Source organism: Danio rerio, chromosome 22 (assembly GCF_049306965.1).
Source record: "Danio rerio strain Tuebingen ecotype United States chromosome 22, GRCz12tu, whole genome shotgun sequence".
NCBI classification, from domain to species: Eukaryota; Metazoa; Chordata; class Actinopteri; order Cypriniformes; family Danionidae; genus Danio; species Danio rerio.
In genome coordinates, this window is record NC_133197.1 from 22,189,657 (window position 1) to 22,209,849 (window position 20,193).

At 37.1% G+C, this 20,193-nt stretch overlaps 1 protein-coding gene across 5 annotated transcripts in view; it reads right to left on the minus strand.

The window, feature by feature from the left end:
* Window positions 1–2,646: 2,646 nt before the first annotated feature.
* The window catches only part of camsap2a (calmodulin regulated spectrin-associated protein family, member 2a), a 74,283-nt gene continuing 56,736 nt past the window's right edge, over window positions 2,647–20,193 (minus strand). For 2 of the 5 annotated variants that reach the window (XM_073936610.1, XM_005170467.6), the window contains 11 exons: window positions 14,017–14,107; window positions 13,830–13,926; window positions 13,692–13,729; window positions 13,525–13,594; window positions 11,406–13,434; window positions 10,274–10,410; window positions 9,970–10,190; window positions 8,535–8,601; window positions 7,394–7,506; window positions 4,904–5,022; window positions 2,647–4,834 (listed from right to left, as the gene is read on the minus strand). In XM_073936610.1, the coding sequence (XP_073792711.1) occupies window positions 4,529–4,834; window positions 4,904–5,022; window positions 7,394–7,506; window positions 8,535–8,601; window positions 9,970–10,190; window positions 10,274–10,410; window positions 11,406–13,434; window positions 13,525–13,594; window positions 13,692–13,729; window positions 13,830–13,926; window positions 14,017–14,107 (3,288 nt within the window). In that variant the 3' untranslated portion in view covers window positions 2,647–4,528. 5 annotated transcript variants of the gene reach the window in all.

Sequence of the window (20,193 nt, forward strand, 5' to 3'; positions counted from 1 at the left end):
CAAACCACACCTGAATGACAGCGTGTGACGTCACGTCCTAATCACGAATCACCTGTGAGCTACACAAGGGTTGTGACATATCAGTTGTGGCATTAAAAGTGCACTTTCTTTCTTTTCTTTTTCTTTCTTTCTTTCTTTCTTTCTTTCTTTCTTTAATTTGACATCTTTTTGTTTTTATCGTTTGTTTTTTTTCTTTGATGCTGTGATAATATATGACTGAATAGCCTAAATGAATATATAATAATATATAAGACTTTATGAATGTCTATAAATGTTTAATTAACATCAGGAACTGGTGAGTTTAAAAGTATTCAGGAATTAATACATTTCAGCCAATAAGAAGAGCGTGTGGGCTCTGTAGAGCTCTTTTTCTGCAAGCACATTTCTGCTGCGACGAACTAAGTAAGTAAACGATGAAATATTTATTACAATTTAACAGTTTAAGCATTATTCACAATACATACTTACTGCCACATGCATTCTTCATTATGAAATGCACTTGATAGTTAACACAGAGTTCACAGTTTGAACGTTCATTTGCCTGTGAATCATTTTCAAAATCTGAGGTAAATTATATTCATTGTACGACATCAAACTATTTTCATATTGTGAAATACTCGTTATTTCAAGCCATTAGTTATTCATGTGCTTTTATTGACTTATTTAATGTTTATTATTAATAATTACACGTAATGGCAATTCTAAAACATTCACAATATTTCTTTTAAAAACCTACAAAAAAACTTACTGCATCAATGGACTTGCATTTTTTCTCTTGACAGGACACACAGTTATATTCAAGAGAGATTCTTTAAAAAGCCCTCGAAACGAATTGAATATACAATTATTTTAGCACTCATGAATACTAATGTGGACTAATATCTAGAGACTGCTAGTTTTAGTTCTCATTTAACTAATTAACTAACTAACTATTTAACTATTAGCTAACTATTGATTTAACTAACTTACTAACAAACTAACTTACTATTTTACTAACTTACCAACTAACTCACTACTAACCAACTATTTAACTATTCAATTAACTTGCTAAAGAACTATTTAACTGTCTAACTATTAACTTACTATTCAACCAACTACTTTACTTACTTACTAACTTACTATTTAACTAACTAAATTACCAACTATTTAACTAAGTAACTATTTAACTTTAAATAGCTAACTATTTAACTAATTAACTAAATATTTAACTAACTATATAACTAATTGTTTAACTATTTACCCATTTAACTCAATATTCAACTAACTATTTCACCAAGTTACAATTTAACTAACCATTGAAATAGCTAACTATTTAACTATTCAACTAATTAACTATTTTACTAACTAAATATTTAACTAACTAGATAACTAAACTATTTAACTAACGAATAAACTAGTTACCATTTAACTAACTATTTAACTAAGTAAATATTTAACTAACTATTGCAATATCTACCTAACTAATTAACTATTTAACTAACTGGCTAACTAACTTACTAATTATTTACCTAACTAACTATTTAACTAACATACTAACTAATTATTTCACTATCTAACTAACTAACTAATTAATAGGGGAGAACATGCAGTCTCCACAGAGAAGTGCAAACTGGTCTAGACAGGACTGGAACCACTGAGCCCCCGTTGTTGCATACATTCCTACAATAAGAATTCATCAATGATGAACAATAATCAGAAAGCTGCACATGAGGCCATGCGGAATTTATTGAATGCAATTGAAATCGAACATGTTACTTAATATGACAGCACAGCGCCTGAAAGAAAAGAAAATAAGAGAGAGAGAGAGAGAGAGAGAGAGAGAGAGAGACGTGCTGGAGAGATCAGAAAACACACACTGTACACTTTTCTATCGTGCTCATTTACAGTTAAATAACCCTCGTTTGATGCTAGAAACGTCCAAATAAGATCCGGTAGTACCTTTTCTAATGGATGTAAGATATCAGCTACTGTGTTTTCAGGCCTGTGCGGATTATTTCCTGGTCCAAACACTGATACATTAACACTAAGTAAACGTTTGTATGGGAGAACAGGTGAGTAAGTTCATGTTGCAGGAGGCAAGCACCAAAAATCTTTTTTTTTTTTGTTTGTTTGTTTGTTGTTTTGTACATTTATTCCTGCTGAAATAAAGGACACAAAAGAAAGGCTGTTTCTGTCAGGCAACAAAAGCCTCTACCCGTATAAAACCACATTCTGCCTTAAGATGATTGAAGTTGTGGCCAAATTTGCACCATTAACATCGAAATTTTGAATTGTCGAATGTTTTCTTGAGTATATTTCGCAGGTATAAAAAAATGTTGTTTACCAAGCTGCTTGGTATGAGCCATTTAACACTTTGGTACACTGTTAAATTTTTTTTGCCCAAAAACTCACCAAAACATGATAATAGCCAATTTTCTCTATTCTTTCTAAATGAAACATTAATGAAAGTGGTCACACATTAAGGGCGAATGCTTACAGATTAAAAACCAAAATGTCCTAAATTTTCAGAAAGCTCTAGGCGCACAAAACGTGGCATGATTGAGGTCTTAAGCCAAAATATTATTAATTATTATTATTATGTAAAATAATTTACCAATCAAACTATGTAGCCCTCAGTCACAATACATGGAAATGGCTCTAAAAATATACCATTTGGCAAACTGCTTTTAATACTTCTTTGTGATCTGAAACTGGCAAACACTCTTCTCGAGATCAGTCAACAACACAACCCTAATTAACAGTACAAAAGTATTCAGAACATGATTATTACTCCAGCACATGATCCTGGAGTCATCCATGGACACATACCATAACAATTCAGTCCAGCATAATCCACACATTTAGTTTTAAACTAATGTAACAAAACCACTCGTCTTATTTAAGACCTTTTATGAAAGATAAATACTGATTAAATAGATCAATATGCTGAACATTTCCTTCAGTCGGTCAAAAAAAACAACAATATATATATATATATATAAAAAAGCACATACACATATTGGAACGAAATCAAATGAAACAAATTCACAATCCTGCTGTGAATCAATGCCATTAGATAATATTGAAACCCATTGAACGTGGGTTCGACCTGCAAACAATACCACTCACTGCACATTAGCACACTGGTTGATGTATAATACGCTACCTAACAAAAGTATTGCCGTCTATCTGAGTTTTAAGAACAACATATCATAACTTGACTTCTAGTTGATCATTTGGTATCAGAAGTGGCTTATATGAAAGACAAAGGCCTCTAGATTACACTAAGTTTACCAAAATAAAATATGATCATGCCTTGATTTTTAACTATTTAATTAAGACAGTAAGGTCTGACTTTGCTTAGACAAAAGTCTTTTCACTTAACTGAAATAATGTACAGTATAGAATATAAAGTCTTGCTGCAGAGGAAAAAGAATTAACATTGTGTATGACTCCCATGAGCTTGGACAGCTGCATTTATACAGCTCTGCAATGACTCAAATTATGAAGTCATCTGGAATGGCAAAGAAAGCATTCATGCAGGACTCCCAGAGTTCATCAAGAGTCTTTGGATTCATCTTCAATACCTCCTCCTTCATCTTACCCCAGACATGCTCAATAATGTTCATGTCTGGTAACTGGGCTGGCCAATCTTTTAGCACCTTGACCTTCTTTGTTTTCAGGAACTTTGATGTGGAAGCTGAAGTATGAGAAGGAGCGCTATCCTGCTGAAGAATTTGGCCTCTCCTGTGCTTTGGGCAGCACAAATGTCTTGATACCTCAGGCTGTTGATGCTGCCATCCACTCTGCAGATCTCTCGCACGGCTCAATACTGAATGTAACCCCAAACCATGATTTTTCCTTCACCAAACTTGACTGATTTCAGTGAGAATCTTGGGTCCATGCAGGTTCCAATAGGTCTTCTGCAGTATTTGTGATGATTGGGATGCAGTTCAACAAATGATTAATCTGAAAAATCTAGCTTCTGCTACTTTTTCAAATGATCAACTAGAAGTCAAGTTGCGAAAAACTGGGATTGACAACAAGACTTTTGTCAGGCAGTGTATATACAACAGGAACCTTCCGGATCACAAGCTACAAGCTATGTGAGAAACTTTCCATAAGCAGCCGTACAATCGTGTCAGGACAGTTGTTAAAAACGAAATCAATTAAAACCAACAAAAATAAAGCAACATAAGGCCACACGTTAACATATGTGCGAGATTTCTGTACAAACTAAGAACATTCAGTGCGTTAGTGTCCCAAATTAAAGTAACAGGTCACACATGACAAACTTTCAATATTTTCCTTAATCTTTTGGCACGTTTAAATAAAATCGACATGTATGCGGTGCAGTAAAACTGCCAAAAAAGATTTGGGAGTTTGATCCATCCCGTAGAGTTTTTACATTCCAGTTGTGCATAATTTTTTTTTCGCAAACGTGTGTGTGTCCGAACAACAACTGACGGAAGAGTGTAAAAAGTGTCGCAGGATTTGAGTATGTACAAACAAGTGCATTGAGATAGTGTATGTCCCATGCTGAGAAACACTAGGACTTGACAGCCGCTACTTTCTTGGGCGTTCCTGGTTTTTTGGTCTGCCACAGGTGGCTGTGGATGGTTATGGCATCGACGCTTGCCGACATGGTCTTGGCTGGAATTTGGCTGAACTGCTTCCTGTCTGAGTTGTACTTGTAGAGGCCGTCGATCATCTTGCGCGAGATGGTTTTAGGACCAATGCCGGCCAACTTGTTGATCTCCTCTGCTTCGGGGCAGTACATGTAGAGAGAGCGAAACTGGCAGCCGGAATCCCGAAACAGGATCAGGAAGTTGTTGGCCCCTGATTTCTCCATTTCCTTGAGAAAACAAATATGATCAGCACTTTTAATTACACAGAAATGTATACACAAAAACAGTATGCTTACCTCCAAAATCTTGTTTTTCTGTCCCTCGTTGACTTTGCCAGCCAAACAGCAATGTGCCAAAGCATTCTGAATTATATGCTTGTTGGACTTTGCACTGGGCTCTTTGTATAATTTAGGACCTGCAGGAAAGAAATTGAGAAGTTATAATAAAATATAAAGCCACTGTATCATCTGAGACTGCTGTTCACCCTCCAATCCTCTAGAGGGAGCCCACAAAGTTAATTTAATTTAATTATATTGTATTCAGGTGTAATTATGCACTTGTTAAGTAGTAATAAGCGTTTACAAAGGGATATAATACTTTCGAAAATCACGAACACAATATATACATACATACATACATACATATATATATATATCCATTCCTAATATCCAATGGCCAGAAAGTGATAAATTTTTTATAAATTGTTAAAATGATGGTATTTTCGATGCAGAAAGTCCAGAGACTGATGTGTACACTATCATTTTATATAAAATTCACTTTAATGTGTGATAAAACTAAAAAGTGGCCATAAACAAATATTTTCTCAAATCAAATGTGCAGCGATTTGAACCCGGAAACAGTATTTCAGATGTTACCGATACGTCACCAATTAACAATCAGATGGTAAAAAGTTTGGTCATAAAGCCGGGGTTACACCTGATATTAAGGCATTTCATGGTCTTAACACTCCTGTGGACGAATGCATTCAGACAAGCACACAAGACCCCCTACTGTCTATCTATTAACCCTAATTCTTAGATATCATGGGATGTGATGCTGAAGCACGCTAGCAGGATTTAAACTTTACCTTCTGAAATCATAAGCTTAATTTTACAGCGATTAAATTTATAAACAACCACATAGTTTTCCTATCAGTCCTGATTCTAATGAAAAAGGGCCTTTCATACACAGTAGTTATAGGAACTCATTTATAGGAACTTCAGGCTGATTTCTACTTCTGCGTCAAGCGCACGCGTATGCTCCGGCACAGCCTGCACATGGTCCCACAGCCCTCGCCGTGGCTGACGCTGACTCGCACATCGCAACAAAACGCTGAGTAGTGCAAACTCTGTGATTGATTGGCTTGGTAGCACAAGTGTGGGCGGGACAGAGAGCCGGGGGAACCCGTAAGAGCGAGTGTTTACAAGTGTTGAGTCAAGCAAAAAAGCTCCAGATGGAAAGTTTTGACTTGTGTACATGATTAAAGTTGTTGCACTGGTCCCGCCTCAAAATGAGTGAGTTTGAGCTACTTAAGTTTCAGAAAAAACTAAACACCCAGTGTCCCTGAAGTCCGAGTATACCAAATAGCAAGTACACCAGTAAACTAAATGTTATGGCACACTGAATACAAATTAATTTTCGCACATTAAAAAATAAGTTTAACCTCACGTTGTGTCAATCGTATTGGTTTGTTCCGTTTATCGCATCGGAGAAAGTGCTTTGAGATGGGTTTTTTGACAGCTCAGAGCCACCGTACAAGCAAAAAGCTAAATGCCATTACTTGAGCCAGATAACTTTATGACAAACACAGTGCATAATATAAAATAAAATGTGGCGTTGAGAAGCCATATATGCTGTATTCAGTGACTTGCGCACCTGCTGCTGTTTAGGGTGTGTGTCTCTACATTTGACATACTGCCCCATAGACATTATAATAGAAAACTAGAAGCCTTATAGTCCACCACGGTCCATTGCATTGGTTTCTTGCTAGATCAGATATGGCTGCGGCTGAAAGTTAACGAAAATGATTTATGTTATTTATTAAATTTCCCATTTATTGTATTTTATTAACGTCTACCCCTATCCCAACTCTAAACCATCACAGTACTGTAAAAATATTCATTATTGTTATACAGTGTCAAAAAAAATGCTGCCATATTGATGTGCGTATCACACTTCAGAAAGCTTTGAATGAAATAAACTTTGCATTTGGAAATAATCCAGCGCAGATCTTTGAGGCTTACAAGGAGGACTCTCCTTCATCTCTGCAATATTGGATGAACACAATATGTAGCCTATTCCTCTTTCTTTTTCTATTTTGGCGAAGAGAGAGGAGAAGTAAGTATTACTGGTTGAAATGAGTTGTAAATGTTTCAAATTTTTAGGAATGGATTAATTACAAATTTTTCGAATACAAAAAAAAAGCTTACGAAAATTTCGGACTTCAGTATGCAAAGACCTTAACTCCTAAAACAAGAGTAAGTTACATGTAGGTAACATTATTGGAAATCAACTAAAATCTGCTACTTTTTTTAAGTTTTCTGATCTCCTTTCATGGTCATATGTAAATTGTGTGCTTTTTTTCATATTATTCATATTCATATTATATTTCAAATATAATATGATGAAATTATATTTGTCAAAATTACTTAATCGAAGTGTACAGGTGCTTAGAAAAGCTTAAACGTAGAGAGTAATGCTCAGAATTAACATACAGGCATTGACCTCCCTCTGGTGGTCTGGAGGTGGAACTGCAGCATTCAAATACAGTTAAGACTGTTTGTTACCAGTGTATTCAGTGTTGGATGTCAGGGATGATGTGGTTGAACCGTTCTCCCAGTCTTTCTCTCCGTTACGGCTGCGGGTGGGCGACAGGCATCCGTCTGCTGAGTCAGGCCTACTGGGATGACATAATAAACTCTGTCAAACTTTGACAAGGAACAGTGATGATATATTTAACAACTCCTGCTCTCATGCAAAATCAGGCAGTGAGGACTTGGTGACTGAATTTAAGTTCTTAATCATAACCATGTTTAGATTAGATTAGTTATTTATATGTAATTGTAATCAGCGTCAGATGAAAAACCAACAATAGTTTTAATATGACATTTTTCATTTGTTTATTCATTTTCTTTTCGGCTTAGCCCCTTTATTAATCTAGGGTCGCCACAGTGGAATGAATCAACTTATCCAGCATGTGTTTTACACAGCGGATGTCCTATCAGCTGCAACCCAATCACTGGGTAACATCCATATGCTCCCATTTACAAACATACACTACGGACAATTTAGCTTATTCAATTGACCTATACCACATGTCTTTGGACTTGTGGTGGAAACCGGAGCACCAAAAGGAAACACGGGGAGAACATGCAAACTTCATATATTTATATGTTAATATTACAACAAAATATTATGGTGTTTAATAATTTGTATCTTTTAAAAGCTTCTGACAAGAGCGTGAAGTGCAGATCTTTATTGTAGTTTTTGTTTCAGTGCCATTCAGTGCCAGTTAGTGAATTATAACATCTGCTAGTTTAATAATGACAAAAATAAAACCAAAAAAGCAGTGATGGGTGAACTACAGTAGCCATCTTTTATTGCTCAAAGATGGGGATCATTCCTCGTGTCGCTGCCGAACTCAAAGCAAAATAGGATGATCTTCTTGAACAGAAGATTGAAGCACAAAGATTCTTATCCGACTACGACTGACCTTCTATTTCTCACACGAGGAGAGTTCAAAAAGAAGAAAAGACTGCCAGATGCTAAGCTATTGCTTCTAAGAAGCAAGAACATTCAAGAATATGAAGGAAAAAAATACAGAAGATTCAAGAATACGAGGTTAGTATTGTACAGTAAAGTTGCAGAAATATATACAATTGCTGGGAAACAGGAAATAAATATTCTTTTTGCCTAACTGGCTCTTACCTGGGTGTTTTCTTATCGGAGTTGACGCTGTCATTATCTCCAAGAGAAGCCAGAGACAGGCTAGAAACTGAAAAAACACGAGGTCGTGAACCTGCATTCAAAACACAAAACGGGACAGGACCCACAGTTACACAAGACAACAGCAAGCCCACTGAACTTTGTGTTACCCTCATAACAGTACAGCTCTCTGCAATGATCTTGCAAACTTCTTTAAAGGGCAACCATTTTACCCCTTGTTCAAGATTTCAGAGAAGACTTTTGTGTCTTCAGAATGTGTCTGTTAAATTTCAGCTCAAAACACCCATCAGATTATTTATTAAACCTTTCAGAACATTGTGTCTGTCAGAGTGTGCCTCAATCTCCGCCTCAGCTGCATCAGATAAACAGCACATTGACAGACGTGAAGGTAGCAGATCTCACGTAACGTTTGAGAAAAATACTACAGTAAGAACTTTCCCAATGATTATTTGATGTATTTGTTGTGGAGTTAATTCAAGCCTTTCTGCAATGATGAGTCACACACAATGTCGTTACAAAGTTCATGCACACACACACATACACACACACACACACACACACACACACACACACACACACACACACACACACACACACACACACACACACACACACACACGCAGTGAACGTGTTTTACTTTAAACTGTTTTTGCACAGCAAATGTGACAGGATACACATTAATATCTACTGCTGTATGGATATCCGTTATATTATGTTTTTGTTATTTTTTTTTATATATGTTTTATATATTTAGTTTTTTATTATATTACATAGTTGTACAGACATGTGGCTGTGGTGATAAAGAAGGTAAAATCACTGTAATTCATTACAAACATGAACTGTTTTAAAAACGCTTTAAAGTTGTAAAACTCATTCTTGATCACATTTGATGATAACTGACGATCACAAAGCGCTCAACAGATCTTTTTATCCCGGTTGCTTTGCACACGTCCTGTCTTGTTGACATGATTATACGCGTCACTACAGAGACAAGTTAATACACTGCTGTCAATCAATTCGGTGGGCAGGAAAACCGAACTCATACGTCACGTTGCAGTGGGCCTTAAAATGGGAGGGATTTTGATCCTATTTTAATGCCAGGAAACTTCAACAAAGAGACTTGTTGTGTTTATATCACCCCAATATGACTGTGGAGATATAGTCATATAGTACTACAACTTTAATATTTTGTACAGCTGGTTGTATCAAAAAGAAAGAATTTGAGACAGATTGTGATTGTGATTGGAATTAGAACTGCTTTGTTAGATTAGTCAGACAATATGTAAACTGGTTAGAATGGAAGACATTTTGAGCAAGTAAAGTTAGAAGGAAATGCAGACGAGCTGGAAAAGGAAAGGCTTGAGAGTAGCACAAAGCATGCAGTACTGGGCTATGCCAGTAGGGGGTCACCCTCTACCTGCTGTGGCCCTGACAGGAGTCCTAGGGGACTCCATCACATCTCTATGGATGGACTTAGGCCGTGGTTTTCTTTGCTTTGCTCCTGTAGGCCGCGGTTTGACAAGCGTGTCCATGTCCTCCATCAGTTTCAGTTGTTTCCTCCTCAAGTATTCCTGCTTTATAAATTCTCGCCGAGCCTTTTCTTCTTCTTTCTTCAGGCGTTCTTCCTCTGCTTTTAACCTGTGGAGAAAAACATATATTAGAGTTCAGAATTAGGGGGCAAGAGTTTAGACTCTTTGATTGACAGCTGAGCTGGCTCTTACCTAGCCTCCTCTTTCTTCTGCTCATGCTCTGCCTCCAGCTGCTGTTTTCTCTGCTGGCTTTCCCGTTCTCTTCTCAGCCTTTTCTCCAGAAGTGCTGCTCGCTTCATGGCCATGCTGTCCTCTTCCTTCATATCATCCTGACAACATAAACACATTATAAAAATTATATCAATCAATCAATCAATCATCTCTGTTGTCTTACTGTTGCTGATGTGACTAGTCTTGATAAGCTAAATAAGCTACACTGCTCAGAGTCCCTGCAGAAAGCTAGCATCATAAATTATTTCTTTGCCTCAGATTTAGTTTGACCTGGATAAGACAGCTGCATTTTCCAGCAAACTGTCCTGAGGTAACCTCTTTCTATGACTGCACATTTCAAAGGTGCACTTACACTATTCTATCCGAACTGTGACTAGACGCTTTTATAGGTTCCTTAGACAAGCGTGAGTGCTTCAAATCGAGCCCAGGCACGGTTCAGTTGGGCTTTGGCGTGGTACGTTTGTGGTGTGAATGCAAAGCTTCTGAGCCTGAAACTGAAGACGCAACGTCAGTTTTAAAGGACTGTTTCGTAGAGATTTATTAATCATTCTGACTTTTCAATAAACACGAATTGTCATAGTTTAAAAATGCAAACTGCTATCTGCACGTCACTTGCACGTTCAGCAAACCTCCTTATACCTGCAACACGATGACTTTTATGATTATTTATGAGCGTAAAAATTTGTGGATCTGTTTGCCAAAATATTTGACTGCGTGCCACTGCATTCCAAACAACTAAAACGATAAAACTAAACCAATCGCCACTGTATGAAGCGAGAGTGCTTCTCTTCCTACCTACTGACCAGTTCCATTATCGATGACGGAAGCATGCCCTGACTTGTAAGATAAAGATGCAGTGTGTGTGCGGGCCATCGGGAGAGGGGAGGGGGGACAGTTGCCCTTTGGCACGGTTCAAGGCAGCTGTACTTAAATGAGTATGCTCTAATAAACATTTCAGGAATTATTATTAGCTAAACTTAACTTGCATTCAAATTAGTAAGAGTAATAATACTGACACTTGAGTTCACATTCGCCACCAAGTAGTCACAATCTGTGTTTAATCATAAGATTTATCTACAGGATTATTCTCTACCTTGAAGAAGAATCCACAGCACGCTTTCTGATCATCATCCTGATTTTCCCCAGAGGCCTCCTTCTCCACTTCCTCTTCTAATGCCTTTCCTTCCAGTGGTTTCAAAACAGAAAGTGGGACCTCAATCAGATTTTTATTGGTCTGATGGGCAATGTCAAATGGCTCTGTGGGAGTGACAATAACGGTCTCCATTACAATCTGCGACAAAACCTCAGAAACGGTAGATTCTACTGCAGGCTTAATGTCAGTTTTTGGCTTCTTTAGCTTTTCCCTTTTTTCTGTTTGCTTGATGTCCTTCCTGCTCTCCTCTTCTACATCTTCTGCCTTTTTAGCATGCAGGTCAGTGTCATCAGTTACAGCCTGTTGGGTTTCTTTGGTTGGGGAGGTGATAGTATCAGAAGAACATTCAATTGACAATGCCTCAAGACCTTGTTCAATGTCTTTGTCAGCTGTTGATAATGGTTTCTTCTCGTTTCCCATATATGAAAATGAGCAGGACATGGGCTGAGATGGGGAGAATCTTCTTAGGCGTGGTATGCTGTCTACTGACTGTGGGACGGTCAAAACTCTATTAAAGGGAGCAATCTTTAGCTCACTGGGTCTTGGTGTTCTTGGTGTCTTGGAGTGGAAAGAGGCAGACTTCCTCTTCAGATTAGTAGGGGAACGGTGTGTGGCTCTAGGAGAATCTGCAGGTGAGGGAGACCCTGAAGAGCGCGCCCCACTCCCTCTGAGCTCTCGTACCTGCTTTTGTGGTGAAGGCTGATGTGGTGACACAACCCAAGCTTGTTGCTCCCGCATCTGCATGATTACCTCCTGCTGTTGGGCCAGTCGCTGCATCTCAGTCTGCAGGAAGCTTAGAGAAGCATTGAGCTTCTCAATGGAGCGTGTGTATTCCATCAGGTCTGCCTCAGATGTGCCGTCCTCACCAGCAGACTTCAGCGGAGACTTGACGGGTTGGGGTGTCCCCACTGGTGTTTTGCTCTCCTCTGAGGTGGGAGTGTCCTCTTGAGATAGTGACGCTCCATCTACTCCTTTCCTCTTGACAACTGTGAGGAAAGCACTGCGGCCCATCTTTTGACGGTGTCGGGTAAAGGCTGCCTCCACTTTCTTCTTTTGGGCCTCAATGGCTCGACGCTTCTCTTCCAGTCTCATGCGCAGCTGCACCATTTCTGCAGCCATGGCCTGAGCTGGGTCCTTGGACGGTTGATGCGCAGGGCTGATTTCAGGAGAAGGAGCCCAAGAGACGGAGTGAGGAATGGCGAGATCTGACCCATCTGGTGTTGTGCCTTGGAAAGGAGCACCTTTGGTTTCTGTGTTCGGATTCAGTTTGCGTAATTTCTGCTCAGCAAAGCTGGTCAACTTAATCCCAGGTGTAAAAGCAGGAGTTGGGATACTTCCTGCAGGGGACTTGGCACTAAGGCTGCTGGGACATGGGCTTGTAGAGCCCTGGCTACGAGAAGCTCTCGCCTCAAAGTCTTGATCCATGTCAAACTCCATGCTGACAGTACAATCCCTTAGGGATGAGTCCTCGTCGAGTGTCTCTTGGATGTCCTCTGTCCGCACATGAATGCCAGTGTCTACTTCAGTGGTGGACGTGCTAGCGACCCCTTTGGATGATTCTGATACTGAATCTAGCTGACTATCCTTTGCTTTGGGGTTAAATTCACTTTTACTCTGAAGGTGAAGAAAGAAGCCTTCACTGGGCAAATGGGCCCTGGGGCTCTGTGATTTTTTCTCTGAGTTGTGGATGATCTCAAGGGCCTCTTCAATGCTAGGTGGCCCTGAGCCATTTAGACGGCTGTTATGATTTTCTGACAGGGTGTCAGGACAGCCTTCCTCCTCAATGCCCATGTTCTTGCCATTGACAGGCTGAAAGGACAGGTTTCTCTTTATGCCTCTGGTTCCATGGGGCATCTTGAAACCAAACCCTTCAGTACTGACAGACCGAGTCATCCCTCGGCCAGTAGTTGTTTTGTTGTTACTGTCTTCATCAAATGGGATTTCAAAGGACACTCCCTGAGCAGGAGATCTAAAGAAATAAGATATTATGGTTTTTAATGGCATGTAAATTAAAAGTCTGTGCATTTAAGTGTTAATAAGGAGATGCACTAAAACTTACTTCTTCTCCTTGGGCCAGGTGCCCATGAAGCTCTCCACAAATGACATTGAGGTTGATCTCTTGATCTCACCTGTACAGCATACATACATAAGCATTTATAGCGCTGAACCTATTTCAGTTTGGTATTATTGTTGTCAACAAATTATCTTTGAGGACTTTGTACTCACTTGAGCCTGAAGTCTGTGGTTGAGGTCGAAGGGGGAGACTTAAACAAAGAATATTAATATCAATACTATGTTAATACATTGACATTTGAACTAAATAAAGCATAAGGGGGAAGTTTTTGTAAGTGATTTTTGATCTACCTTGGTCTATCTGGACTAGGAGGTCTTTCCATAAAACTTCTCTTTGTGACTTTAGAGATGGGCATGGGTGGCAGATCTTTCAGTGAAGGGGCTGGTGCTAATAATCGTAATACACAAGTGTCAATATGCAAATATAAAGACCACAATTATTTCTGGGGGGAAACATTCTATTCTAAATATAGGTTACCTTCAGTGTCCAACACCTGAGGCTGAACGAATGGCGGCTTAACAACCTCGAACCACCAGAAGAGCTCAGCCATAAACACAAGATAGTTATTCTGGTAAAATAAATAAATAAACAAAAGAGTAAAGTTAGTGTCTCATCAAAAATGACAAGGAAAGACATACAAGGTAGGTGGACAATAAGTGCAATATTCCTCATCTCCCACAAGATGTCTCTGCAATCCTCTACATGCAAGACATGCATGAACAGACACCAATAGGAGACAATAGATTTTCCATCATATTTTAATTGTATGGCATATATAGGGGAGGCTAAGCTATTATATTGGGTGACATGATGACGCAGTGGGTAGCGCTGTCACCTCACAGCACGAAGGACGCTGGTTCGAGCCCCAACCTGAGTCAGTTAGTATTTCTGTGTGGAATTTGCATGTTCTCCCATGTGTTCACGTGGGTTACCTCCGGGTGCTCTGGTTTCCCCCACAGTCCAAAGACATGCGCTGGGTGAATTAGGTAAGCTAATTTGTCTGTAGTGTTTGTGTGTATGTCCTGGTCCTCCAGATTGGGGGGTTGAGCGTTGGGCTAACAACATACCTTATAAAAACTAAATGCTATGAAACACCAATATTGTACGGCTAAATATCAACTTTGATATAAATGGCTCTTGGAGTAAGAAAGTAAGGTATTATATAACATAGAGTACATACAACATTTTTATGCTTTTGATGCTACAACCAACATCTCATGCCTCATTATACTACGACCGCAATATCCATGTGACCTTGAATTCATGGAGCGTACCTGACATGATGAAAAATGCCTCTGATACGCTATTCCCACTCAGCAGAAATTGCATCTAGCAGTTTAAAGGCACAGGGTAACAGCAGCAATTATCAGAGGCCACTCCCAGAAGACATTACCTCAGCATTTTAATTGACTTTCAACCACGAGTCCTTGCGCTCTTTATAGGCGAGTGCAGATCCCACACAAAGCCACATCTATTGCATGTAACTCAATGATTAAAAACATTTACTACTCAAATAATCCAAGACATCCTTTGGATAAAAGCGTCTGCCAAATACATAAATGGAAATGTATGGAGTGGTTGAGAGGGCAGAAGGTGTTTGGCACATGCGTCGTCTCCCCCATCTGCCTGTCTACCTACTTATTCACACACAAGGCGTGAATGTATTATTAGCAGGCTTATCTGTAGTTTTATGGGATGTAAATGTTTCTTTCAATTAGCAACTTCAATTTAAAGTGTTAACCCTTAAATGGAATGGATTCCTCAAAATTCTACAAAAATACACTACCTGACAAAAGTCTTGTCGCTTTTCCAAGTTTTAGGAACAACAAATAATAATTTGACTTTAAGTTGATCACTTGGTATCAGAAGTGGCAAAGGCCTCTAGATTACGCTTATTTTACCAAAATAAAATATGATTATGCCTTGATTTTTAATTATTTAATTAGGACAGTAAGCAAACATACTTAATAATGTTTATGCCTGGTGACTGGGCTGGTCAATCCTGAAGCACCTTGACCTTATTTGCTTTCAGGAAATTTGATATGAAGGCTGAAGTTTAAGAAGGAGCGCTATCATGCTGAAGAATTTGCCCTCTCCTGTGGTTTGTAATGTAATGGGCAGCACAAATGTCTTGATACCTCAGGCTGTTGATGTTGCCATCCACTATGCAAATCTCTTGCATGCTCCCATAATGAATGTAACCCCAAGCCATTTTTTTTTCCTTCACCAAACTTGACTGATTTCTGTAAGAATCTTGGGTCCATGAGGGTTCCAATAGGTCTTCTGCAGTGTTTGTGATGATTGGGATGCTGTTCAACAGAAGATTAATCTGAAAAATCTTCCTTCTGCCACTTTTCCAAATGATCAACTAGAAGTCAAGTTATTATTTGTTGCTCTTACAACTGGGATCGACGACCAGACTTTTGTCAGGTAGTGTATATGTTTTGGTTCAGCTGTTAATCTGTTTAAATAATAGAGTCTGTATGATAACAGATCACAGATTCAAACCTGCACCTCCTGCACATGTGCTCGCCACACTGAACATTTCAATAAAAGGATGTAGCTGGGATTAGATTACTGCTGACAGAAACTAGGTCAAGGTTACAGCTCGATGACCTGCTCTCAATTCTCTGAGATTCCACTCTGAAGTCTGGCACTGTATCAAACGCTTTCATGTCCTCTAACCAGAGGATGCTAGGTGCTAATAAAACCCAACATGATGTGAGATTTTGCTGCTATTTGCGGAATAACAAAAATAGTTGGGGTGTTAATTCCAGTGGCACTGCATTCAGAAAAAAATAGCCATTGTAAAAGTGGTTTGAACTGTGGCCTCTTTGTGGTTTACATGTTTGGCAAAGTTTCCAAATCTGCTGTGACTGGCAACTACATCACAACATTGTCCTGCCAATGAACCAAACCTTTCCATCTAATGCAGTTCCTGTCTTTCAAGAACATCTTCACGACTGAAATCTTTGCAGCAGATGTTCTTTCTATACAATCCAGAGAGGTTTGAGATCAAAGGCATCACGACATAACATTCAGAAAAAAAGAAAAAACAGTGTTCTCTTCCATCTGATCTCAATCAATGGAGTCATTTGATAACTAGAGAAGCAATAAAGTGCTCCAGTTTGACAGCATGTAGCACACAAAAGTTTTTATAAAACCAAAAAAATATTTGATGGCCTTGAGAGATATTTCACAAAACAAGTCAATTCCTTTTTAATAGAACCATTTAGGCTTCTTGGTAAAGCGATTCTATTGAGATCCTAGGGTTGTCAATAGTATTGACTTTACAACCATTCAATAATGAAATGCAAAAAAATGTCAATTTCCTGCTAACCTTTGAGCGCTGAGAGGACTGAGATTGGCTCTGAAGGATATTGCTTCACCACTGTTCACCAAGCGCAAACATATTTACATGGACACTGAAGCATTTGAAAGCCACGTCTACATGGGCAGGGATGGGCAGTATTTGTGATGCATGTATATCAAATATGTATTTTAACCCTTTGATGCACAAGCTATAAAATAGATACAGAAAAAATAAACTTAGTGTTGTGTGTTTATTTTTTTAAATACTGTAAAATACATTGTAAGAAGTCTACATTGGTGCTTTCTCAGTTACTTGTCAAGGCTTAAGATAAGACTAGAAAATTGAAGAATACTGAAGAAGTTGATCAGTGCTTGGAGTATGGATGGAAATTTTGCATCACATATAAAGAAAGTAACAGACAGATAGTAGAAGTAGATTCAGGAGTAAATCAAAATAACACAGGAAAATAAGATAAACCACAATACTTCATTGATTGTCTCAAATACCAGTAGCTGTTCTGCAGGTGCACTTAACTTTGACAGTAATCATTATGAGACAAAAATATTGAATAGTCCAGTCTACAGACTGGTCAAAACATCCAACTCAAGTTTTATTTATTTATTTTTTAGATATCATCACCTTAATACTATAAGGTTCTATCAGACATTTTTTTCAAAATTGAGTTATTGACATATTCTTATTAAATGACAACTTATTTACATTATGTGATATTTCTGTATAAGTTATTTACATTTTAAGAATTTCCAAGCATCTGCATTTTGCTCCCTGTTTGCTCCCAAATTGAAGAAAGTTTAGAAAATTTACATTTAGAGGACATTTATGGTCTCTGTCATGTTAATGTATGAAAGAGAACTGTTATGCGCATAGTGTTTGCTATATGGAATGCAAATCTTTGAAGCTCAACATCTCAAAATCATTTAGAGCACAGATAGAACCTTATATTTCCAAGGTGATGATATGTAACAACAATCTTTGGTTTTGGATGTAATGACATTGTAATTACATTGTAAATACATCAGAGATGTAATACAAAATTACAAACTTTTATCTTGTGTGCAACTGCTGTATCATTACATTGCAACTACATATTAGCTACATCCAAGTTAGTATTTATAAATGTAACTGTTTCTTTTTTTATATTACATGTGCAGTATTTGGTAATTTATAGTTGTATACGTAAATATTTACAGCACACTTGTAATTATAAACTTTATTATGTGTGTGTGTGTGTGTGTATGTATGTACACACACACAGTACGTATGTAATTACAAACTTTTATTTAGGATGTATCCACTATGTCTTTACATTGTGATTACATTGTAAATTACAAGATTTACAAACATGTTTGTATATTTCATGTACAGTATGTATTTATACTTATATACATACATATGTACATGTAATATGCAATTACAAACTTTAATTTTGATTTATAAACATGTTTGTACATCTGTGTAATTATTGTCATTACATTGTAAATATATTGCAGTTACATCTAAGCTAATATTTATAAATGTAAATGTTTCTTTGCATATTTCTTGCACTGTATTTGTGTATTTATAGTTATTTATGTAAATATACACAATCCGGTCTCATTGTATATTAAGTGGCCTTAACTAATATGTTCTCACACAGGAATGAATAGTTTTTTACAATGTACTTATTGTGTAAATACATGTATTTATTGTGTACTTGTGCTTGATTAAATACCTGTATGTAACTACATCTGTAATTAACTTCTTTAATTACATTTGTAAATACACTGCTGACCATTCCCTACACCTTAACCCACCCTTAAACCTACCCACACCACAAAACCAGTCCATAACCCAACCCCTATCCCAACTCAAGAGCAGCACAGGTGTCCTCAAATACATTATGAACACATTAAGTACATTATGCAAGTACATAGTAGTTTAGGACACTTAATTAAAAGTGGGACTCACAATCCATATTTGGATTTGCATACATGTTACATTGTAATTACATTTCAGGTAATAATATCAATATGTTTCTTTGAATATTTCAAGTACAGTGTGTATTTATAGTTTATTATTAAATGTACACATATATGTAATATGTAATTATAAACTTTTATCTTGTATGTAATTACTGTGTTGTTACATTGTAACTACTCTTGCTGTTACATCCAAGACAATTTATAAAAATGTAAACGTGTTTTTGTATATTTTATGTACAGTATTTGTAAATTAAAGTTATACATAAATATACACAGTACACATGTAACATGTAATTACAAACTTTTAGTTTGGATGTAATTACTATGTCGTTAAATTGTAGTTACGTCTGAGATAACATTTATAAATGTAAATATTTCTTTGCATATTGCATGTGTAGCATTTGGTTATTTATATCTCTATATGTAAATATACACAGCACACATGTAATAACAAACGTTTATCTAGAGTGAAATTACTGTGTCTGTACATTGCAGTTACATGTTATTACATCCTAGATAATGTTTATAACTTTAAATGTTACTTTGTATGTTTCATGTACAGTATTTGTGTATTTATATGTATATATACGCAGTGCATATGTAATTACAAAACTTTTAATTTGGATGTAACTACATTATAATTACTATGTAACAACACAGTATTTACATGGTTATAGCATTGTAATTGCATTGTTATAACATTGTAATTACATCTATGATAGTGTTGTAAATGTCTTTTTGTATATTTCATGTACAGTACAGTGTATATTTTATATTGTGTATTGAACAGTACAATTGCAAAACAATATAGAATGACTAAAACTGGAGATTTTCGTAGTTTTCAGAAATCGTGATTTTTTTTTTGAGTATTGAAGATGTCAAGTGCTTTAAAAGACTTTTAAGACATGGTGGCAATTTTCACAATCAAGTGATATAGTATATTATTCCAACTCATTATCTGCACTAAATGACTTTTACAGTGATTAAAGGGATCATCTTCAACATCTTCATACTTTCTGTATGAAAATTGTACAAAAAACTATATTAAAATTAAAGAGAAACACAAGTTGCATTTACATTATTTTCAAAATACAAAAACACAGTATTTTATTTTTCATACATGTTGTGGCTGCTGTATTTTGTAGTTTATTTTGATACACTTAAAATTGAGGTATTTTGTATTTTATTTTAAAATACATTTTAATGTATTTTTGCCCATCCCTCTACATGGGTAACCAAAGTCAATACTTTTAACAACGCTAGATCCTACACACTGGCTTATCTCACAAATCTTGATTACTATACTGAAATATTTTCTGGGTGATTCTCAGAATGTTTTAGTCAACTGTCAGTCTATGG